The 25,061-nt window shown below is 39.1% G+C and overlaps 1 protein-coding gene and 1 non-coding gene across 11 annotated transcripts; one reads left to right on the forward strand and one right to left on the reverse strand.

Annotated features, from left to right (window-relative positions):
• Positions 1-318: 318 nt before the first annotated feature.
• HSPA14 (heat shock protein family A (Hsp70) member 14) lies at positions 319-24,918 on the forward strand. Of its 10 annotated transcripts, none has more exons than XM_059892696.1 (15): positions 1,691-1,775; positions 2,507-2,682; positions 3,879-4,603; positions 5,084-5,582; positions 10,257-10,305; positions 10,434-10,539; positions 11,468-11,558; positions 12,517-12,621; positions 13,683-13,844; positions 15,431-15,586; positions 17,386-17,488; positions 21,073-21,285; positions 21,690-21,863; positions 23,820-23,890; positions 24,747-24,918. In XM_059892696.1, exons 3-15 carry the CDS (start codon positions 4,045-4,047, stop codon positions 24,823-24,825), a joined length of 2,367 nt encoding a protein of 788 aa, XP_059748679.1. In that variant the 5' UTR covers positions 1,691-1,775; positions 2,507-2,682; positions 3,879-4,044; the 3' UTR covers positions 24,826-24,918.
• On the reverse strand, positions 22,192-22,315 carry LOC112449448 (small nucleolar RNA SNORD22). The gene has a single exon (XR_003038013.1). It is a non-coding gene; the product is annotated as a small nucleolar RNA SNORD22 (small nucleolar RNA).
• Positions 24,919-25,061: the final 143 nt, after the last annotated feature.

Consider the following 25,061-nt stretch of genomic DNA (forward strand, 5'->3'; position numbering starts at 1 on the left):
CGGAGCCTGGGATGCAATGAATCTACCCGGAGTTGCTAGGACAAATGACGCAACTCAACCGTGAGTTTCCATTGGCTCTCAGGAAAAGAGGGTGGGACGAAGGAGCCTTTTCGTTTCTCATCCCCGACCTGCGCGTGCGCAATATTGCTCAAGCTGTGCTGCCCCAGCGGGGCGAGACTCACAATAGCTAATCGCCGACTGCGCGACAGAAAAGGCGGGACCTTCACGCTGATTGGCGGCGACGCGGGCGGCCTCGGCAAGGGCGGAGGCGTAGTGGGTGGACTGGAACGTGAAGTCTCCGCGGTGCTTGATGGGGCTGTGCCGCGGCCCGGCGCTGTTGCTGTTGGGAAACCACCCGTTAGTGCTGCCGGCGTCTCTGCCGCCTCATGGCGGCCATCGGGGTTCACCTGGGCTGCACATCAGCTTGTGTGGCCGTCTATAAGGTGAGGGACTCGGGGAGCTGGGTTGCGGGTGCAGCGTCCTTTGGGTACGAGGCCAAGTCCTTTGGTCTGCGGGGTTGTGAACAGCGTGTCGCGGGCCTAGGGACGTCGCACGGAGAGGCGATTCTGCGAGGAAGTCTCGGGGCTAAGGGCTGGGCGGACTCGGCCTCTTCCCCTGCGGCCCCTCAGGAAAGGCAGCTGCGGACCCAGCACATCCAGGGTGCAGGAGGACCCGGGGACATCCTGTGTTCCGAAGGCCCCGAGCCCAGGGGCGGACCCAGGGACTTTCTGGGCGCCGGAGGCCCCAGGGGCGGGGGCGGGCCCGGGAACGTTCTGGGCGCTGGAGGCCCCGGGAGTTTGGGGGGCGGACCCAGGGACACGCTGGGAGCTGGAGGTCCCCCCTGAGGGTGGGGACGGACCCGGCCACGTCCTGGGCGCTGGAGGCCTAGAGGAGGAAGGCGGACCTGGGGACCTCATGGACGCAGGATGCCGGGAGGGGGACCCGAGCGTCTGGTACCCGGAGGTTTCTGGACGTTTGCCAAGAAAGAGCAAGGTGGCGGCGATCTGGAACTGGACCTGTTAATCCCGAGAAGCGTAGGAAGCCAGTTGATGGTGTGTGCTCCAGTCACTTGTCCTTTCTGGAAATGAGTGTGTGACTGGGAGTTTAGGGCTTCTTCTCGTCTGTGGGGAGGCGGAAGGAACCATAAGGGACAGCCCTGATACTCGTCTCACGGTTAAATGTCAAATGATTTGTAGGGAAAAGCCGAAGGATTGTTGCTAATTCATCATATGTAAAAAGAGGGAAGAAAGATTAGCGTTTACAGGGAAAAGGAAAAGAGATAGAAAGGTTAATGTATTAACACGTTGTTTTATATAGAGAGGTTATTATCATGTCTCTTCTGTTATCAACTATGCAGAACAGACTGAAAAGAGGCAGCTGGTTGTAGAATTCTGGTTATTAAGATCTAGAAATACAGTAAAGCAGTTTTTGTTTCCACATATATGTCAGTCACAGGGCCCCACATATGTCTGAATGTATCTAAGGAGACTATATATTTCATTTCAAAAGAACTAATACAGTTGTGTATTTACCTCCAGGATGGCCGGGCTGATGTGGTCGCAAATGATGCAGGCGACAGAGTTACTCCAGCCATTGTTGCTTACTCAAAAAATGAAGAGGTACCATTCTCCTCATTTTTGTACATTGAAATAAGTATAAAATGACGTGTTGTAATAGATTGCTCTTTTTCAGGTTGTTGGATTGGCAGCAAAACAAAGTAGAATAAGGAATATTTCAAACACAGTAATGAAAGTCAAGCAGATCCTTGGCAGAAGGTATGGAGTAAAATAATGCTTTCACCTATGGTAAACAAAAAACATGTTTATAATTTAAATGTAAGCATAATTTGAAATGAAACTAGAAACTTACAGTGTGTTTTTCGTTGTTTTTAATGACTGAGTCATTTCACAGAATTCCCCAGTAGGCTGTTATCTTTTGATATTAGTGCTGAATTTTCTCAAAGATGGGATTCACGGAGACATTTAGACATTTGCTTCTCGCTTACAGGTCTGTTAGTATTGATAGATGCCAGTGTGCATTTAGTTTTGATAATTTGTATCATTCAGAGGTGGCAGTTTGAACTTAACACGTTTTTACAGTACTCTTTAAACTGCGAGATTGCGTGGGAATTTGAAGATTTATTTGCACTATAGTTGAATTTTGTAAAGTCTATTGTAATTGGTGAATATTTATGTAGAAGCTATTGATTTTCTTCTTCAGATCTCTTTGTGACACTTTCTGGGAACTAACTTTTCCAGTTGGCTTACACCTTTAATCATTAGGGAAAACAGCTTAATTAAAGTCTTAAGAATCAGGTTAATCATCTGCTATAACTTTAATTAAAAGATTAAAGAGGCCTGCTTCCCCAGACTTCTGTCTCCTCAAATTATAGATTACCTCAAATTATAATTATAAATTAGGGGTTTTCGTTTTCATTGGAGTTGTAATACTTGATATAGTGTTTTTAAATTTAAAAGTGCTTTCACATCTATTATTTAATCCACAGAAATCCCTGTAAGATTGGAAGGGCAGATTTTATACCTCCTCATTTCTGGATAAGAAATTCAAAGCACGCAGAAGTTACAGTATCCCTAAATTAGTTTAGTGGGGTGAACTCTACAGGACTGTGGTCCAGGACACCTAACTCTTAACCTCAGGTTCTTTCCTTTCTACCTTACTCAGGTGAGAATTTAAGTAGAAATTTCCTTGTGTTGTTTTTAGGTTTGGGAAATCATGGATTAAATTTGATATGTGTGTGTGTATATATATATATATATATATATATATTACATACAGATTTTGTTTTTTTATTATCTCTTACCTATATATTTAGGTAAGTTGAACTTGATGCTCATTTTTTTTTCTTTAGAATATCTGTGATTAAGTCAAAAACTATAGTGTTTTGGAGAGAATTCAAATTGTTGTGAAGATACATACACTCGCATATCCATGTATCTGTTGACTAAACTTAGTACTGAGCATATTGAAAATAAATTGAGTTGCTGTCTAAATTTTTCAAATTATTAACTGAAAAAAAAAAAGGCAGGAAGTAAGCAGCCAATAATATTTTTTTTAATTAAACTGTTTTTTTGAGATAATGGTAGATTTACATATTGTTGCAAGAAATAATACAGAGAGATCCAATCTATTTCTGGATTTACCATTTTCTCCCAACTGGTAACATCTTGAAAAACTATACTACACTATCACACCAGGGTACTGGCATTGACACGGTCAAAATCCAGAATAGTTCTATAGGTGCATCTCTTTGGGAGCCCTTTTTGGGTTTTGTTGATATTTGGGGGCAGGTGGTGGAAATAAAGATATGGATGTCTTCTGCCATATTAGGCAAAAAGCTTTGTATTAGTGAGAACAACTTTAGCTTGCTTTTCTGGCCCTGGAAGTTACCTTTTAACAAAGGAGCGCAGTGGTGACAGTCAGATGGGTAACACACAGCATAGCATACCACCCAGGCCAAGGTTAGTGAGGAATGAGCCACAGCAGACACATATTACTGCACCACGGTCCTGCTATCCCTTCTCCAGAGTGATGTGTCTCGGGATCCAGGCATCCCCGCCCCCGTTGGTCTATCTACTTACAAGACAATGGTGATTTTTACAGATACACGGTGGTTCCAGGTCTCAGCCTTGGAAGCATCCTGCCTTTTGTGGAGAAGCCAGTCCCCTTGTTGCCAAGCCAGTAAGGCCCTTTGTAGCCCTTGGTCCAGTCCCCATCCTGAGCGAACTCCCAGAGTTGGGCTTTTCTCAACCCTGGCATCCTTTCTCTTTGCAACCTACTTACAGGTAGCACCACTTAACTTACTGCCACAATTATCCTTACACCGTTCCTGTAACTTTCATTCCCCTGTGGCCTTCCAGCCAGAAATGCGGTCCTCCGACCTGGCTTCTCAGCAATTAGCCCAGAGAGGGAAGAAGCGGCTGGCTCCTGGAGATAGACTGGAGCACACAGAAATTCCTCACACCTTCAGGTCGGCACCCTCCTGCCCAAGAGTCTCCTCCAGCTAGCCTTTCTTCCCAGTCCGCCATGGCCACTTCCAATAGCAGTGCGGGCATCCGGTGGTCCAGACAAGAGACACGGACGCTTCTCTCCATACTAGGCGAGGCAGAGTACATTCAGCGCCTGCAGACCGTGCATCACAACGCAGATGTCTATCAGGCCGTGTCCAAGCGGATGCAGCAGGAAGGCTTCCGCCGCACCGAGCGTCAGTGCCGCTCCAAGTTCAAAGTCCTGAAGGCATTATATTTAAAGGCCTATGTGGCCCACGCCACAAGTATGGGCGACCCACCACACTGTCCCTTTTATGATACTTTGGATCAGCTTCTCCGAAATCAGATAGTGACTGATGCAGACAACTTAATGGAGGACGCTGCTTGGGCCAAGCACAGTGACCTGAATTTAGCAGCCCCTGACACCCCAGGGGAGGAGGGGACCAGCATTCTGGGAGCAAAAAGGACTCAGGCAGCAGAGCATCAGCCTATTTTGAAAACAGTGAAGGAGTCAGATGATTGTCAGCTGAGGGTCAGTGACCAGATGCCAGAAACCAGTGACCTCGAGGACTCCTGGGATGAATCCTCGGGTGCAGGTAACCCCCAAGCGTGTGAAGGGTCCGGGTCCCAGAGTCACTTGGCTCTCATCAGTGTGTATTTGGATGGTGACCTCTTCAGCATAGTCGCTATTTCAGCCCCTGCCCTCTCGTTTAAACCTAATGGTGAGAGAAAGGGCTCCAGATTTTTAAAAGCTATAACCCTAGGTATGTATGATATTAGAACTCTTTTAAACCTCAAGTACTCTTTAGAACCAAACTCGTTTGGGCATCATTTATAATGGGGACTTAGGAACTTGTGGCTGTAGAAAGGGTTGGATAGCTCCATGGAAGGCAGAGGGGGATGTTTTGGACATACTATTGTAGCAGACCAAAATATCCGCATGAGAAAATGAATTCTTCCCCACCCCCTGCAGAGAGATGCCTTGGTTTTGTCCTTGTGTCTCAACTCTGCAGCTGGCTCCAAGCATTCCCATAGCAGGAATGTCCTCTCTGCAACATTGTTGCTTTGTTTTGCAGGGTGCTCTCAAGGGACCCCCAGCTACAGCAGCTCTCATCACCTTTTCAGAGGTGCAGCTGCCCCCTGTCAGAGCATCCCCATGACCAGACTGGCTGTGTCCGGTGAGCCCAGCCCCTGCTCCAGCTCCAGCCGAAACATTCACGGGGTGGCCTCCGCACAGCAGCCTCCAGCCTCCTCCTCCAGGGCTCCTTTTGTTTCTGGTGGGGATAGACCTTTGACCAGTGAGCCCCCTCCCAGGTGGGCCCGGCGAAGAAGGCGGTCAGTGGCCAGGACTATTGCAGCCGAGCTGGCAGAAAACAGGAGGTTGGCACGAGAACTTTCAAAGCGGGAGCAAGAAAAACTGGATCGGCTGATTGCCATTGGCGAGGAGGCCAGCGCTCAGCAGGACACTGCCAACGAGCTCCGCAGGGATGCGGTGGTTGCGGTCAGACGCTTGGCCACAGCAGTGGAAGAGGCAACCGGGGCTTTCCAGCTAGGACTTGAAAAGTTGCTTCAGAGGTTAATTTCAAACACCAAAAGTTAGGAGCTGATCATGCAAGAGTGTATTTCCTACACTGGCAGAGCCTGGGTCCAACCAATGCCTCCTGATACCCCAGCTCCTTTTCCATGTCCTCAGACAAAAAAGAGTGGATGAACGATTAATATGTGGAGTGGTAGGAACATATGTGCTAGTGGCTGCTCCCAGGTGTCTCCACTAGTTGAAAGACCCTTTAGAAATGCAAGGGGTGGCCCAGTAGAAAAAGGATGCAACCAAGGCCACAGAGCTAGTTAGCCCTAGCTTTGTCACTGATGGGAGACAGTTTAGTTTACCTCTATACACCAGCTTCCTCAGCTGCTAAACCTGCCTACCTCACAGGGTTGTTGTGAGGATCAGATGGCTGAAATAGATGTGAAAGGGTTTAAAGCACTATACACATGTAAGTTATTAAAGCATATGACCTTGGCTGAGAGAAGGCTGGGGTGAGGCACAGTAGTTGACAAGATACAGGATTAGGGTTGTACACCATGACCTCATTGCTTAAATCTCTACTAGTTTAACTTGACTGCTTCCTGGAGTTTACAATCTTCAGTTCTTAAAACCTCTCTGTAGTTCATTAGGCTAATGTAGACACAACATGTGTTGGTCCCTTTTTATATTTGCTGTGTCTGTGACATAACTACTAGCAAGCACTGAATAGTCAAACCATCTTTGCCTCTATTTTACTTGTCCTTAGTCTATCTCTATGGATATGGTTCAGAACTGATAGGAAGCCACAATCATGTGTTTTGGTTCATGTTGATAATCTTTAATGAGAAATTGGCTATCTTATAAAATAACTCCCTATAAGTAAATTCTTTGCATTCCATGTTTAGGTTTCTTTATATTCATACTTACATATCTTTAGGTTTGGTTTGTCATTTGGAGATCATGGAAACAATTTGGATTATATAAGCTTCCCAAATACTTGTAGCTAATTTTGTTCTCTGTGTCTTTGTTTTCTGTCTAGAATGTTGCAAAAGGCAAGACTGAGAAAATGTTTCTTCTAGAAAACTCCAGAGTCACTTTTTCTCACAAAGTGTAAACAAAAGTTCACCTTGTTAATGGCATATTATTAGAAGAGAATAGCTTTGGTAACAGTTGAGGGTGGTATGAATAAGGAAAGCCTGCAACAGATAACTCTTTTTAAAAGCACCAGCCCTTCACAGACACATCCCCTTTTCTCTCTGAAACACACACATTTCCTACAGGAGATAGATGGTATTGAGCCAGGCTTCCAACTTACTTTAGAAGGGAAGCCATAACTGACCATCATTAACCTGACTTAAAGCTCTTAGTGGTTATTTGGGCTTCCCAGGTGGCTCAGGAGTAAAGAACCTGCCTGCTGATGCAGGAGACATAAGAGACATGAGTTATTTCAAGAAATATAAAAAGCAGACTTGGAATTTAAAAAGCTTTCCTATAAGCTAGTGGTGGTGGTGGTGGTGGTTTAGTCTCTTGACTCATGTCTGACTCTTGTGACCCCATGGACTGTAGCCCGCCAGGGTCCTCTTTCCATGGGATTATCCAGGTAAGACTACTGGAGTGGGTTGCCATTCCTTTTCCAATGATCTTCCTGATCCAGGAATCAAACCTGTGTCTCCTGCATTGCAGGCAGATTCTTTATCCCTGGAACCACCAGGGAAGCCCTCCTGTAATCTAGAGAGTGAAATAAAAAGTACAGGCCTGTTGGGAGAGGTTTTGTTTTATATTTTGCAGCTCAGTTGCTTACCTAAATGCTGGAAATACCATTAGGTGGAGAAATGGTCCGAACCACAGTGGGAACATCCCTGGAACCAGGAACAGATGGCAGGCAGGCAAGCTGCTCTGGTGAACAAGTGATTATGGAGGAGGCGTGAGGTAGACTACACTGGAATCGAGTTAGAACTCCTGGGTTCTGATGCTGTCACACTTTGTTACATTGAGCAAATCACTTGTCTTTTTTTTGTGCCTCAGTTTATTTATCTCTAAAGAGAAGTTTGTACCTTCTCGTACCTTCCAGAAAATTAGATGAATAGCATAACAGAAGACAAAGTGAAATTATGATTGTCATGTTTTCAGTCACAGCAGCATATTAATGTATGTTTGAAACACTGCTAACAGTTGTATTTTAGGGAAAGATTCTACAGTATTGATATTTATGACTTCTCGTGGACTTGTATTAACTCCATACCCAGACATAGATTCCTTGCTTTAAAAAGGCCTGGAAATGGAGATAATTTTTTTTAAATTTTCTTCTGTGTTGTTTTAGGCCCTTATGTAGAGGGATCCATTTCAGTTACAACTGGATAACACTACCTGTAGATAGTTAGATTTTCTGAAAAATTAAGGAAGTACTTGAAACAGTTAGGCCCATACTCTATTAATCACTTAATGGTAGCAAAGTACTCCGGCAGGGATTTATTGGAGAGAAGAGAAGTGCTAAAGCATGATGGTCAAGTTGAACTTTAGAGGAAGTAGTGTGCAGACCTGAAGGGTAAAGTAACTTGAAGGTGGGAATAAAATTAAAGGGAAAGATCCTAAAGAAGTCAACAGAATAACAGGCCAAAGCCTGTTCAGAGGAGGAAGTTGTAATAAAGGGAGACTGGAGGAAAACAGGCCCAGATATCGTGCCTGAGCTCTAGGCCCAGCTGGGACTCCCCATCTGTCCACAAGCAGGTCACTTTACCGTTTTGTACCTCAGGCCCCTCCCCTCTGCAGTGGGAGGCCATCCCAGCTACCTCATAGGAGCCGCATGAGGACCCAGTGGACAGATGGCTGTAACAGGTTCTGTGCTGGGATGGTGCGGGAAACAAGCCCAGTAGCATGTTAGTGTGGGGTGAGGATCTGCCTATTGCAAGGGGCCCTTCAAGAAAGAGGAGGATGAAGGCCAGGGTGCCCTGGTAGGAGTGATGCTCTGCCTCCCGAAGCCTGCAAAGTAAATGGTGCTGTGTATACCAGCCTCCCACCACCCTCTGTCTCTCTGTGAAGTGACTTGATCCTGGTGTGGACAAATAAAGTTGCTATCTGTACACAGATGTGGGTCAGTCCACTACTTTCTGGCGCTACTGTGAACATTTGTCCATCATCTCCATCCTCTGCTTTCTGCTTATCCACTGGCTAACCTCCAGGACCTTACCTCTCTGAGACCTTCAGAGCTACATGTGCTTTCTGTCCTCAAATGAACAAGACCCTCAGTTGAGAAAGAATTTGCCATTTCTAAAAGTCCTTTAAGTCCCATTAATCCTATCAGGTCCAAAACTGCCATTTCTAAGAGTTCATTAAATTCCATTTAAAGCCATTAAAATACCCTTTTCTGGCAAATTATCTGAGTGACGGATAACATACTCAGAGAAATCATCCTGGTTGACTTAAATTCTGTTCTAAAGGCATCTAAACCACTACATGTCAGGCCAACATTACAGCATTGATGGGGGAAAAAGTTACCATAGGCACACTTAGTCTTTTTTTTCTTATCCTTAAAATATTTGTCCAGGATATGGTATAAATACTGGGTTTAGAAAAGAGGGCAGGAGTTAATGGAAAGAATACTAAACTTTATATGAAAGATCTGGATTCCAGCCAGTTGTGCTATTAATTAGCCATGTGACGTCAGACAAACTGCTTACCTGTCATAGTGGAGGTGATAGGAGGAATCTACAAATATTGCCAACAAAGTTCTAAGCCAAATTAATCCCATTTTTAAGTCCCTTTCATTTCCCCCTTGTTTACACAGATTAGGGCCCTCATGTTTGGTAACCCTTCAGTGAAGAGCCACTGTTAATTTTCATCTCCTCCTACTAAACAGTTAAGACTGGTCTCTGGACAGAATAGCTGCAGCCCCTTGCAAGAAGGGTTAAGTGGAAGGATTGACCTTATCTTCATTTATAGATGAAATTAGGCCAAGAATCAGACTTTTATCCCTGCTCAAGGCAAAAGTACCTTAGTAGTTCACTGTCTTCACTGCAAGGCAGTCTACCTAGCCTGGTAGAGAAGACCTGGGATCAAGTACTGACTCTTCCCCTTATCAGCTTGTAAGTTGTTGACTGTCTATAAATCTGTTACTCCTGAATACTACCTGCCAAACTAACCCCGCTTAAGTGCTGGGAAGATCCAGTGGAAATGTTTTGTAATCTGCACTAGTCTGCATTAATTTGTATTACTATTTTGAGCAGCGTAATACCCATTGTCTTAGTTTTTTCCTTGCCATACACATTTCTTGAGTACCTACTTTGTATAGGACAGTATCTATCTACTTGTAGTACTCTGTACTTTTACATATAATAATATTCATACTTTTGCTCAGTGCTTTTAGGTTTCAGACATTGATTCATGTTCAGAAACCAAGCAACAAAGGTGGTGTTAGGTATTCCGGTTTGAGGTTTTACCTCCTTTTGTCCTTTTTAATCTCAGTGGTTTGGCTCTGAGATATGATCAAAGATATGATATTATAGGACTTAAAGTAATTGATACTATGAAAATATTCTCAAATGTATAACATCTATTGATAGTAAGATCAGAACAAGTAAGGGTTATTTACTTTCAAATGTGAAGATTAACGCTTTCATGGAATTACTGTAATTATATTTTTATATTTGTTGGTTTGAAGAATATAATCTTTAAAACTTACATATCAATGATGATGATATAAATATTTATATTTGTCTTATGGACAGCTCTGATGATCCTCAGTCTCGGAAATACATCACGGAAAGTAAATGTTTAGTGAGTATGCTTCTATTATTATTTCCCTGTTACACAGAATAACTGCCAAGGTCGTGACCCAATTATATTGATTTGAAACTTTGTATTTTGTTAAAATCATTTCTTATTTTAACACACTTCTTTCACAGGTCATTGAAAAAAATGGGAAGTTATTATATGAAATAGATACTGGAGAAGAAAAGAAATTTGTCAGCCCAGAAGATGTTGCCAGACTGATATTTAGTAAAATGAAAGGTATTGAGCAAAGGAAAAGATCTTTTTAAAAGTTGGCCTTTTAAAAAAGCTAGAGGTGTTTTTTGATCTGGAGCGAAGCAGGGTGATTGAGCAGATGTGCAGTGAGGAGGCCTAAATTATGCTAGACCTGACTGGCCTGCTAACTGGCCATGTGACCTTGATTAGACGACTTCTTTTCCTTGACTGTGGTTTCCCCGGAAGAAATGTAAATGGATGGGGCCAAATCAGCGTTTTCAAAACTTCTAAAGACAAAGTGGCCAGTAAGCTGGTGAAAAGTGAATTATTATGTCTCCCTCAAGATAGTACAATCTCCACAGTGTTTAAGCAGATTAGGTAGGTCTGGCTTTATCACTTCAGGCAAAAGCTTGGAGCTGAGCAGCCTCCTGTGGAACAACTTGAGGACTTCTGGAGTGGGTTGTTGACGAGGCTTACTTCAGCTCTGGAATCTGTGATGAAAGTAATTGGGATGGAGGGCAGCCTTTTATGGTAGTTGGGCTGCACCTTTGTGCATCAGAAGCCCGTTCTCAATGGGGCCCATCTCATTTGGGAGGTGGTTGAAACTTGGAAGCCTGAGAACTACACACTTTAGAAAGTACCTAGTCACATGTCCACGAACTGTACCAAAACCATAGAAAGTAGTGCACAGTTTAAGAGAACAAGAGAAGGAGATCAGTGGGGTGGGACAGCCTCACAAATTGGAAAATCTTTATAATAAAAAGATCTTTGGCACAAAAAAATAAACCTCAGTATCACTTGACATTTTTGTGTATTGTCAGAATTTATGTTTTTCTTCCAGTTTTATTGAGATATAATTAACATACAGCACTATATAACTAAAGGGTATAGTGTAATGATTTGACTTATGTATGTCATGACATGATTACCACATTAAGTTTCATGAACTAAAAAAATTTTTTTTCGTATACAGAAACGGCACATTCTGTCTTGGGCTCAGATGCCAATGATGTAGTCATTACTGTTCCATTTGATTTTGGAGAAAAGCAAAAAAGTGCTCTTGGGTAAGTATAATATGAAGTTTCTCTTAAAGAAAATATAAATTTCACAACATTGCTATATAGTAAAAGGTAAAATTATATGTGAAAATACCTTACACAAAATGTTGTGTTTGTATATCATGTATATATTTATATATGTAAATCCTGTGGTAAAATCGTGGTAATAATCATTAATATTGCCTATATTTTATGAAGTGTCAAAAGAACCTGAAACCGCATGTATTAATATCTTCCTCGCTATTTTGATTGGAAACATTTGATGACCAGATTAAGTTGACGTTTGTGAATCACTTTGCCTTAGTGTATTGTAATTAAGGCTTATGTAGGAATTGTATAAAAATAAGCAATTTTAGAAAGTATTTGAGTTTTTTTTTAACCTAGATAAACATCTAAACAAAAAATTGTATCTAGTTTTCATAAGTTGTTATGCAAATGTAATTGGCAAGCACCCAGTCTTTTGGTCTGTAGATAGAGTTCCTTGTAGGGCTTTGCTGAACATCTGATTTGCTTCTGGGCCACAGAATTGCTTTGTTTACTTGTACTTGTGGAATGTTAAAGCTGTGAACCTAAAGTAAAGAAATTGGAAATGTATTATAAGTGTTTTATAAATATGTATTGTATTAACTCTGAAATGAATTATAAAATATGTCCTAATCTCTTTCTGAAATTTGTAAGCTCAAGCATTTGGAGAGCTTTCTTTCCCTTAATATGGGCACATGTTGTCTTCTTTGTCAAGAAAATAGACTCTGAACATTATTATTTTAAAGAGAAATTAATCTCTACACTTAAAGACTTAGGTCTGTTTCTTGTGTTCTGTTATCTTGCTTCTAAAAGATCATTACCCTTCATGTTCTGCTTGTGAAATCTTATTTGCTATTGCATAAAATCTTTAGCAGAGCATTTCTAAAAATGTAGACTTGAACATGCGATACCAAATTCATTAAAAGCACATTGTCCACAGGGAAGCAGCCCGAGCTGCTGGGTTTAATGTTTTGCGGTTAATCCACGAACCGTCTGCAGCTCTTTTGGCTTACGGAATTGGACAGGACTCCCCCACTGGAAAAAGGTAAAAACCATATTTTCAGCTTTAAGTTTTTCAGTGTAGAAAACATTTTAGATGATAGCAGTTATTTCAATAGAGATTGTTATATAGTGCAGTCATTCCAAGCTTTTATAGATGGAAAGACATCAAAATCCTCATCTAGAGTTTTTCAAATAGATGAGAAAGATGTCCTAGAAAGCAGAGAACAGATATAACAGGAGGGAAGGTTGCGCTCTTCTGCCCTTCTCTTATCATCTAACACTTTGTCCCTTTAGTGAAGGAAGATTTGCAGTTTATAAGCCAGCCAAGTTACAACTGAAGCTCTAGGACACTGTTAAGTTTACTACCAATTTGAATATTAAACATACTTAGAAAAACAGTGAGGACTTTCATGGCAGGCGATAACAGAAAAGACAGGATGGGAATTTAAGATTTCATTTGATAATGAAATAGTAAAATGTACTCCTAATTTAATTGTAAAACTGGTCCTAATAGATCTGACACATTGTGCAACTTTAGGGATGTCAATTCAGATGTGTTAATTTTCCCTAATTTTATCTTTTTATTCATATCTCACAAAGAAACTAATATAAATCACTAGGAATTTAAGTAATCTAAAATGTAGAATACCAGAAATTTTGGATTTTGACTCATAGGAAATTAATGCCTAGTTTTGCATATGTTTTAACTTTTGTAGAACATGGACATTGCAGTAGTAACTAAGAGTATTAACGAAGTTTCTATATTTAATGCTCTTAGACTTACTTTAATTGCAAATCTCTTTTTTATTTACTTTGAAAAGTTAGTGTCTTGAACTCCAATTAGTGAGAAAGAATACAATTTTACCAGCAGGATTAAATAAAAATGAGCTTTGACTTAAAATCAGAAGATCTGGTTTCTAGGCTTGATTCATTCCTAAGCGATAACCATGGACACCTCAATTTCTCCCGTAAGAGCTTCAGTTTCCTCATTTGTGATTTACAGGAGTTAAACTAAATGACTTCTTAGTTTAAGAAATCAAAATTGGCTTTACAATACTATGATTCTCTCATAACTTACTCGTGGTTTGTTTTTTTTTTTTTAAGCAACATTTTGGTGTTCAAACTTGGAGGAACATCCTTATCTATCAGTGTCATGGAAGTTAACAGTGGAATATACCGTGTTCTTTCAACAAACACTGATAATAACATTGGAGGTACCCACTTCACAGAAACCTTAGCACAGTACCTAGCCTCTGAGTTTCAGAGGTGAGTATTAATGGACTTGATACGTTTGGTGATAAACCTGAAATTTAGCTTCAGGTTTAATTTTTTTCACCGAATTTATTTGAAATTGTTCTTTCAAAGGAGGGCATGGTTTTTCCAGGGCACTGGATATTTTCATGTCTGAAATTATACAATCTATCCTGGCAAACAGGTGAAAGCAGAGACCCAGCTGCCTAGTGCAGTATACTTAGAGTTTTCACTCGGTGTAAGGGACCACCAGACACTGAACTGCATGAACTTGGATCTCAAGTTCAACTTCCTAATTCGTCAGTGGTTGCTTTTATGTTTGGGTGAAGGAGGGTAAAGGCAGTAAGGTTTCACTACCTTCTGAACAGTTTTTACAGGTGTAAAAGATTATGTTGTAGTTAGATTCCAATGAACCAGTCTTATGTGCTGTCTATTACCACAAGGAATATTTTAGTTTTGTTGCGGGATGTAATTATTCCATTCAAAATTCTAATCCTGTTTGGCACATCATGAGTCAAATGTATAAAGGTTATATTTGGGACATCACTGCTCTAAAAAGTAGTGTTTTCATCAGTTTGACTACACTGGGTTAAAAAAAAGTCCTGAAAAAGTGGTAATTTCTCATTTGTTCAATAAAGACCTATGATGCTTTTTGTTATAAAGGTGTTCCAACTCAAGCAAAGTGAAAGAAAGTGAAAGTCACTCAGTCGTGTTTGAGTCTTTGCGACTCCATGGATTATACAGTCCATGGAATTCTGCAGGCCTGAATACTGGAGTGGGTAGCCTTTCACTTCTCCAGGGGATCTTCCCAACCCAGGGATCGAACCCAGGTCTCCCGCATTGCAGGTGGATTCTTTACCAGCTGAACCGCAAGGGAAGCCCCTCCCACTCAAGGAAGGGCACTGTTAATTTTATTATGGGTTTTAAACCTGTTTAAAAGCAGAGCCATCAGTCACCACTTAGCAAGCAGTTTTAACAGTTAACTCACCTTGGAGGTAGAAGAACTGTAATTTTACATATTTTATAGGTTTCAAATTTCTTTGAAGAAGCACTTTTAGTTTTTTTTTTTTTTAATGCTGGACAGATAATTCTATGCCATTCAACAAGAATCATGCTATGGTTGTAAAGGGTGAAGTATGAGACTTGACCGAATTGCATGAATCTCCTTCAACGTCCTTTTGTCTCATCTGCAAAAAGATGATGGCTCCTCTACCTCTTCAGTGCAGTCCATAACTGTGGTTAAACAATCCAGCAATTCAGAGTCTTAAGGATATTGGTTATTCATTTTTCCTGAGACCCCTCTTCAAATTCTCTTTCTTTATATATTCTGAAAAAATAAAATCTGGTATTAATATTGATTCTTGAGCTTATTTATTTATTTTTTTACTGGCCATATGGCACAGCATCCAGGATCTTCCCGACCAGGGATGGAACCTGCACCCCCTGCAGTGGAAGCACAGAGTCTTAACTACTGGACACCAGGGAAGTCCCTGATTCATGAGCTTACAATTATCCTAATGGGGATTATCCAGATTTTAATTACAATAAATTCTAAATGACCTAGTAATTTTTAAACTTCAAAAACTGTATTTCTTGTTTAGATCCTTCAGACATGATGTGAGAGGAAATGCCCGCGCCATGATGAAGCTGATGAACGGTGCTGACACTGCAAAACATTCTTTGTCAACCTTGGGAAGCGCCAATTGCTTCCTTGACTCATTGTATGAAGGTCAGGATTTTGACTGCAACGTGTCCAGGTAAAACTGCAGTTCGAAAAACTTCAAAAAGTTCCAAATGTATTCACATTTAGGTGTAATGTTCTCACTTTGGATTTTTCATTTTCTCACTTGAGGTTTTTAGCCCACTATAAAAGGAGAGCTTTTCTGTTTCTACTTCCAGGGTTTTCAGCTCTTGTCAGACTAAATGACTGTTCCCAAAGCAATCATGTCAGTGGTGACTGCCCTGTTATGTTAAACCTACCAGGAGCAGTGTGTGACAGGAGCATCCCAGGCCTTTGAAAGAATGATAAGGGGAGACTTGAAAGTTCCTTTCTTGACTAGCAGTCCCACCTGTATAGTCCCTAGTTCTTTGTGGGGCTTCCACATGCATCAGTGGTTGTTTACTATTTCACTGTTACCCCTGTGTGGCAGGCTATATTCTAAGTTCGTTCTTATGTATTAACTCTCAAATTCTCATAGCAACCCAATGAGGTAAGTGCTGTTGTTTTCCTTACTTTACTCAGGAGGTTTCGTTTCTTGTCCAAGGTTATCCAGCTATCCAGACCTGGGATGCAAACCCAGCTAGTTTGAGTCCCAGGTTCGTGCTCACTACCTGTCACCTTACTCTGAGGATTGATCTCTGTCTTGGTTTTATTTGCTTTGTCATCCATTGGCAACATTTTAAATTTTAATAGCTTTTGTGACATTTAGTAAACACAGGTTTAATGTGCATAAAATTATTTTTAATGCTCATATCTTTTCCATAATCCAAAACATTGGTTACAAATGATTGCACCTCCACCCAGGAATGGGTAGGGGAGGCCATTGTTCTCTCATTGTGTGTTGTGTATTACTCACCACACTAATAGCTACCGTGAGTTAGCACTATTTAAATCTCCCAACAAGCTAACAGGTGACTTGGAAGCCTAGTGAATATCCAGAATACAGTATTTCATTATTTTTAGGCTTTAAATTCTCTCTTTGTCTGGCCCTTGTAGCTTGCTCCCTCTTTCTCCCTGGGTTTTCCCTGATTCCAGGTCAGCACTGCCACCAGTGGCTATTTAAAATTTTTAGTTAATTAAATAGGTAAATAACATTAAAAATTCATTTCCTCAGTAGCATTAGCCAGAATTAAGTGCTCAGTAGTCTCAAGTGGCCAGTGGCTCCAGAAAGTTCTCTAGATATTTCAAGACATTTCAAGCTACAACCTAAAAGAAAGTTGTTCCATTGAATTTTAATCTCTTGTGGGCAAGAGAGTCTTTATACTTTTTCTGTTTCCAGAATATTTAACTTAGTGCTAAGTTTGTCCAAGTACTCAGTAAATGTTTGCTTATTCATATCAGTTATTAAGAAGGAAATAGAATTTGTCATTTTATTTGCTAGCATTCAGGCTTCTCAAGGGGTGCAAAATAACCAAACTTAAATGCAGCAGAGGCTCAGACCATAAAGAAAAGTAGTGAGAAACAGTTTTTAAAACTTTAAAACATAAAAATAGCAAAAATTTCCAAATTATGGTTTGATTTGAATCAATAGATTTATTGGTAGAAATGCCATACACTGAGAATTTATTTTTAGGTTTTTTGACAGCTTATAAGCAGGCTATGGGTATGATAATTTTTCTATGTGAATTTAATATTATATACATTTGTATGTAGATGAATAACCTAGACTTTTTCCTCCCATGATATTGCTCTGCTGAGTGCTTAATATCCTGTTCTGATCATAAACCTACTCTTAAAAGATCTATTACAGTAGGTTTTGACATTACCCTTTACAAGAAAAAGATATCTTGTTTAACTTATTTCTGCTGTCTCTTTTGTGTTTATGTGTTTTTACAGAGCAAGATTTGAACTTCTGTGTTCTCCACTTTTTAATAAATGTATAGAAGCAATCAGAGAAGTCTTAGAACAAAGTGGATTTACAGCAGATGATATCAACAAGGTAATAACTTTTGTATTTTTCTTATTTATGTTAGGAATAGTTTTCGACTGGGAATTTAGGATATGGCCCCTTGGTACCGAAAGAGTATTTTTATACATGTAAATATTTTCTTACCTTACATTAGGAAATAAGGAAATTTTGATTAATGGCTCTAATGAACTCACAGTTCTGTGTGTTTATTAGCAAAAAAGATTAAAATTCTTTTTCAGTGTATTTTTTGTATATAAGCAAAAACTGACAAATATTAGAGTGTTTCTTAGGTGTCAGGCACTGTTTCTGAGTGTTTTACATGAATTAACTTGCTGTATCTTAACCAGGAACTCTATGAAGTAGGTGATATTATTTATCTCCATTTTATAATTGGAGGCACAGAGGTACAGAGATATAAGTAGCTTCATGGTTATCATGTGGCTAGTGGTAGAACCAGGATTTAACTCAGTGTGGTTCCCAGTTCTGCTTTTAACCAGTACAACGGTCTCCTCTCTGCTTGCTGAGAAATATTGCATATTTGCTTGCATAAGAAGATTTAGAGACTTTGAAGAATATTCTACTGGTTTGTAGTTTTTTTCCCAAGATTATTTCTACTCTTTCACGATATATATACATTTTTTCATTGTTGTTGATAAAGGAATTTTCATATAAGAAAACTCAGAAAATAGTCCAGTGTCTTACTTTATAATAAACTTGTCAAATTTGTTGCACAATTTTGAATTTTATGTTCCTTATACAATATTATAACCAATGTCTTTGTCCATATTACTACATAGTCTTCATCAACACAATTTTAAATAGACTCTTGGACTTCCCCAGTGGCTCAGTGGTAAAGAATTTGCCTGCCAGATCAGGAGACGGGGCTTCAATCCTTGGTCCCGGAAGGTTCCATCTGCCACTGAGCGAGTGAACCCGTGCGCCACAGCTACTGAGCCTGTGCTCTAGAGCCCTGGGGTCACAGCTGTGTAGTTAGTGCACCCTGGAGCCTGTGCTGCACAAGAGAGCAGCCCCGCTCTCCGCAACCAGAGGGAAGTGCGTGCGGCCGCAAAGACGCAGCACAGCCTAAATAAGTCAATAAGAATTGAAGAAAGAATTTTAAATAGGTTCTTAATATCCTAGAAAAGCAAGAGCACCGTAGGTTATTTCATTGTTCTTTTGAACTCCTAGATCGGGTCTTCCCTTCCCCAGAAAAGTGGTGCTCATCTCTTCCTATATTTAAGATTATTCTTTGGGATAAGTTTCTATAATAAAAATATTGAGTCAAAGAATATAGATAGCAGAAGCCTATTTTTACCTTCAGTTACTTTTCAAAAGAGCTGGATTAACTCATACTTTCATCAGCAGTGTATGAGAACAGACATTTTAGTATAACTGAGTTTTACATTTAAAGATAAATTTTATACATTTTAGTATAACTGAGTTTTACATTTAAAGATAAATTTTCCATTAAGTAGTTGAAAAGAGATGTTTTTACTCTATATTTTACTATTATAGGACTCTTTGAAAAAGTATTGTCAATGTTACTAAATAGTAAATGTTTAAGTTTGTATTTCCTTATGTGTAAATATTTCGTATTCTTTAACTGTTTAGTCGATTAAATCTTACGGATTTTTAAAATTTATTTGTGTAAATGCTCTGTATAATCAGAAAATTAACTGCTATTTACTGCAACCTTCGTTTGAGGCATGTAGTTTACTATTGAATTTTGGTTCTATTAGGGAGGATGGGTATTTGACACACCGAGGTTTCATTTATTGACCTATTTAAATCTGTTGGTCTGTTACTCTCATTTCTTCAGCTGCTTCTGAATTTACCAGTTCCATCTTTGTTGAAGTGTTTGACAAATATTTATTACTGTTTTCTTTTAATTTGCTGTAGTTTGAAAGTTTTATATTTTCACTATTTTTGTGTATGTTGTAACATGAAAGTTGCATTCTTTTGTCTGTTTGTAGAGGTTTTAGTTCAGTTGGGTTTTTTTTTTTTTTTTTTTTGCATACATATGCTATGCACTGTGGTACGTGAGTGGAAGAGTGGCTTATAAAGATGAAAGCACATGGTATAAATGATACAAGGCAGTGGTGGGAAGGGAATGAGATTGGAGACAGATCCAGCTGAATTGGAAAGCTCACAGTGCTAATAGTTCCAGAATAGACCAATCACTTAATTTCCTGAGCCTTACTGTCTTGTCTCTTCTTACTAGGAGGGTGATAATATTTAACTTTCAGGTAAGTATTATTATTCTATAGGGTTGTTGTGAGGATTAAATGAAAACCATGTATGGCACAGGGTGTGACGTACCATAGATGATCAGTTAATGTGAGTTCTCTTCCTTCATTAACTGGTCATACAACCCTGACATTAGATATCACAGATGGTACAATCCTCAATTGCTTGACTAAAGATCAGGTACATTCTTAGAATTAAGGTTGGTTTTGTTTTTTTTTTTTTTTGGTGTATAATTGCTTTACAAAGTTGTGTTAGTTTCTGCTGTACAATAAAGTGGATCAGCTATATGTATACATTTATTGCCTCCCTCTTGGGGAGGCAATCGCCCCCCTCTTGGGGAGGCGATCACCCCTTAAGGACATCACAGAGCACTGAGCTGAGCTCCCTGTGCTATACAGCAGCTTCCCACTAGATACTTCTAAAATACAAGCTTTTGAGAATTTAAAAATATAGTGTTGTCTCTGTAGTTTGTTGACCTTGTGACAGTAATGAACAACCCCCAGGTCTCACTGGTTTTCTGTAGTGAACAGTTTTTTCTTGCTTGTGTTCCACACGAGCAGCTGAAGGTGGCCGTGTGTCTACTGCTTTGGCATTTTTCTGTGTGCTTCTCATTCCATGACCCAGGCTAAAGGAGCAGCTCTCGTGGTGGAAGGGAAAGAGGAAAGCAGCTGGCGGAACATGCAGGGCTTTTAAAACTTCTGCTTAGATATGTTGTACTCCAGTGTATTCACATTCACCTGGCCAAAGCTAAACCCATGGCCTGTCCTGAGTATGGAGCAGAGAAATAAAAGGGAGGGGTTGCAGTGTCTGGGTAGTAGCTGTGGGTGGGGATGTTTAATCCTCTTACAGGGATAGAGGGAGAAAATGATGGGCTTTATATTCACTGAAACATTTAATCCTGGCAAAGTCAGGAAATTGGCTCTCCATTTACAGATGAGGAAACTGTAGGGTTGGCCAAGAAGTGCCTTTTCATCAGCTGTTATGGAAAAACCCAAATGAACATTGTGGCCAACCCAATAAAAGGTTTCCAGAGAGGGTAAGGACTTTCCCTGAAGTAATGCTGGCATGTAAGTGATAGAGCCAGGATTAGAACTCAGATACTTGGCCTCCATAACCAGGGCTCTTTCTTTACTCTTTTGTCATTTTAAACTTTGTCATTATAAGTAAAGAATATGTTAAATATTAACAGTGTACTAAATGCATGTTTATATGTGTATATTTTATATGATAAGTTTAAAATAATATGCCAAAATAGGGCTTCTTATATTTTACCATTTCATGTGATGAAGATGGCCTGTTACATCTAATTTTGAGAAACAATCATTGTTCTAAAAGTAAAAAAACTGAAAATTGTTTTTATTTTCTAGGTTGTCCTTTGTGGAGGGTCTTCTCGAATCCCAAGGCTACAGCAAATGATTAGAGATCTTTTCCCAGCTGTTGAGCTTCTCAATTCCATTCCTCCTGATGAGGTCATCCCTATTGGTGCAGCTATAGAAGCAGGAATCCTTATTGGGAAAGAAAGCCTTTCAGTGGAAGATGCTCTTCAGATAGAGTGTTCGGCCAAGGATATTTTAGTTAAGGTATGTTTAGCTTGTCTTTACTTTTCCATACATAGTATAAAGTTATTGCCACAGGTTTACATACATACGGTTTTTAAAATAAAACCTTGTACTGGTAAAAATTTTTAATTTAGGTTTATAATTTTACTTGTAATGAGTTTCTGATATTCTTTCAGTTGATATTAATCTGTTAATTTCTTAATTTGCTATCGTTTTAATCATAAGCTTCTAATACAGGTTGAGAAGTGTATGTTTCAATTTATTTTTAAAGTGGGTTGGGATTAAGGATCAGTTCCATTTTCTTCTCTTTGCTGCTTTGTAGTGTTGAGATTATCAACAAGGACTATATCGTCATTTCTAATAGTGATTTTTTTTCTCGTTGTAATGATATCAAAGGATGTGCATATTATTTTCCTGCTTATTAGGGAGTTGATGAATCAGGAGCCAACAGCTTCAAAGTACTGTTTCCATCAGGGACTCCTTTGCCAGCTCGAAGACAACACACATTACAGGCCCCTGGAAGTATATCCTCAGTGTGTCTTGAACTCTATGAGTCTGAGGGGAAAAACTCTGCAAAAGTAGAAAACAAGTTTGCACAGGTGAATATATCAGATTATACTATGAATTAATCACATGAAACCATTTAGCTTTTCCTTCTGGTTTAGGTTCAGTTTAACATTAATTCATAAACTGTGTATATAGGACATTTAACATTTTTTTTTTAAAACAAAACTTATTTAGACAGGCTGAAATGATTATATGCTAATTTGAACAGGTAATCTGTACAAAAAATTTTCATTTTTTATTTCCTTCATATTGGATTCCATCATGTGTGCTTTGTTCTTTCTTTAGACCCAACAAAAAAATACAATCTACTTTTCAATCAGTCATTTATTCCCCTCTTTGCCTTGTTTAGAAATTCTTAGGATCCCTCAGACAGTTCCTTCTGGAATGAACTTTCCTCTTCTCCCCCAGCCAACCCCAGTGGGTTCACCTTTACAGGCTATGGGACTAGGACAGGGAATAAGACATGAATGTTTCTTCACTGGGATTAACACATTGTTATGAATGGATTAATTGTACTTATTCATTTTGGAAAGAGAAGAAACAAGCTATTTCAATTTGAAAGAGGAAAACGAAAACGAAGTACAGTTGTGTTTCTACTTCTCTTTGTGCTCTCTACCCTCCTTGACAATAAGGTCAGTGGCAGGGGAAATGACATTTATTTGTTTGCTAAATGCCAAGTGTGCTCTACTAGGCAATTTACAAACATAATCCCAAGTGCTATGAGATAGACATTGTTGTGCATTTTATAGGTGATTAAGAAACAGGCTCATGATAGTAAATACCTTGTGCTTGATTGAGCTGAGATTTATCCTCAGGTTGGTTTTACTCCTGAGCCCATGCTCTTGCCATTGCAGCATGCTGCCTCTGACATAGGATAAGTTTGCTTTTTCAAATACCACATGCTTGGATCATATGATATGGTCCTCTACATCCTTTAAAAAGTATCAGGTGGAGCCATGTAATTTGCTTAGAAACATGCCCAAGAAGTAATGGACTTCCCAAGGGGCACAGTGGTAAAGAATCTGCCTGCCAGTGCCAGAGACACAAGAGACCTGGGTTCAATCCCTGGGTTGGGAAGATCCCCTGGAGTAGGAAATGGCAACCTACTCCAGTATTCTTGCCTGGGCTCCTTCAAGCTAGTAAAGGTTTCAAAGCTCCTCCATATGCTTCTGCAGTGTATCACTATAAAAGTATTTTGCTGTGCACCAGGCTCTAAACTCAGATGGAAGTAGTATTCATCTCTTGAATCAGTGCATTTCTTACATTTTCTTTGGACACACTACTCTGAGACTCTGTAGCTACCAGATGCTGGAAAGGAAAATAGTCACATAATACTGAATTTGGAAGAGAATCTTTTACAGATTCCATCTCTTCTAACTGCCTCAGTTTACAAATGAGTAAACTTGGTGTTTACCTAAGGTCATAAAATTTCATGTTGGCAAAATCTGAAAAGTCACTTTCAAACTTGACCTGTCATTATGCCTTTCTTTAGGAAACCGAGTAATTTTATAGTAAATCCATTAATAATTCTTACTTACAAATGTAATCATAGTAGTACAAAAGAAGTTGACATGTATTTCTTTTAAATGGTTTTTTCAAGTGCATTGAAAATATTTGAATTTTTTAAAGTATATATAAAAGGCTTGCCAAAATGTAATGTACGCATTACTGTAATAGTGTAGTCACCAAAAAGAAAAACAGTCTTTATTTTCTGAAACAAACAGTATCATTTTAATCTAGGACATGACATTTAAGAGGAACAAATAATATTAGTTATCTTCCATGCCCTCCTTTTACAGGAGACGTGTCAGTTAAGAAAGCTTAATTCTATGCTCTGAATTATGATAAATGGTAAAAGAACTGAAAACAGCCCTGTTTTAAAAGGTTTTTTCAGTAATGAATAAGATTTAGTCCATTGGAATAATTGATGCATCAGTTTATTAATGTCAAAATACTGAATCATCTTTGTATTATTTTTGCCTAAACAGGTTGTGCTCCAAGATTTAGATAAAAAAGAAAATGGATTACGTGATATATTAGCTGTTCTTACTATGAAAAGGTAAAAAATTAATGTACTTCTGATGTTAAGAAAATTTGCTTTGAGATTCTGCCTTTTTTTCCATTGATTCATCTGTTGTCACTCTGAGAAAATCATTAAAAGCTTGTAAAGATCTTATCAGTAACTTAAATTTTTCCCTGTAAAATTAACTGTATTTGCCAAGAAAAGTATATCTCAAGTCATTACCATTCTGAATTTTTTGTGACTTCTTTTATTATTATGGGTGTAGTTCAACCTAAAAACTGGTCCATGCAAGTTTGAGACATAATTTTTATCAACTTTAAATATGATTTCCTAAGGTTTACATAATTGATTTTTGTCCTATGAAAGGGTAAGTTTATTTCAGTATTTCAACAGGAAATCTATAGAACATATACTACAAATTAAATTCAGCTGTTATCATTTCTTTAACAATAGTCCATCCATAATACTATGTCTTACAAGTAAATCATTTCCAAATCAACGTTAAGGGCAATTTATTCCATAAATCATATTTAGCCAGAATGTAGAATTCATTAGGGTAGATCTATCATGGCCTGGGATTGAAAACAACTCAATGTATCTTGAACTTGCATAAAGTTTTCAACTCAAGGTCTTTATCATCATGGGTTCTCAAGGAATACAACCTTCATCAGAGTGACACAGAAGGAGATTTTTAAAGAACAACTACCCAAGTATGGCATATGATTCTAAATGTAAAGACATGAAGTTGTGTTTCAGTTATTTGTCTCTTAATACTCTTCTTTCAAAAGGTAAAATGATCTCTTATTTACTCAAAGTCCTCAAGTAGTTTCTTACGAACTTTCTGCTTTTATAAATTGAGCTTATGAAGTGTTACTATTTTTTGTTTGCACAGGGATGGATCTTTACACGTGACGTGCACAGATCAAGAAACTGGAAAATGTGAGGCAATTACTATAGAGGTGGCATCTTAATATTTTAGAGGAACCATGAATTTTTTAAATCTAAAATGTCAACATTATTTCATTTTGTTTAAGAATGTTTATATTAAAATACTTTTCAAATTACCTGTATGATCTATGTTTCTATTAAACTATAGTATATTGGTAATTGTTGCAAACTTATTTTTGTTGTTTTCCACTTAAAGATTTCCATTATTAGCGGGAAATACAAAGAACTTTTTCTATCATGAACCTACTTAGAATAAAAT

The sequence above is a fragment of the Bos taurus genome, chromosome 13 (genome assembly GCF_002263795.3).
Source record: "Bos taurus isolate L1 Dominette 01449 registration number 42190680 breed Hereford chromosome 13, ARS-UCD2.0, whole genome shotgun sequence".
Classification (NCBI taxonomy): Eukaryota; Metazoa; Chordata; class Mammalia; order Artiodactyla; family Bovidae; genus Bos; species Bos taurus.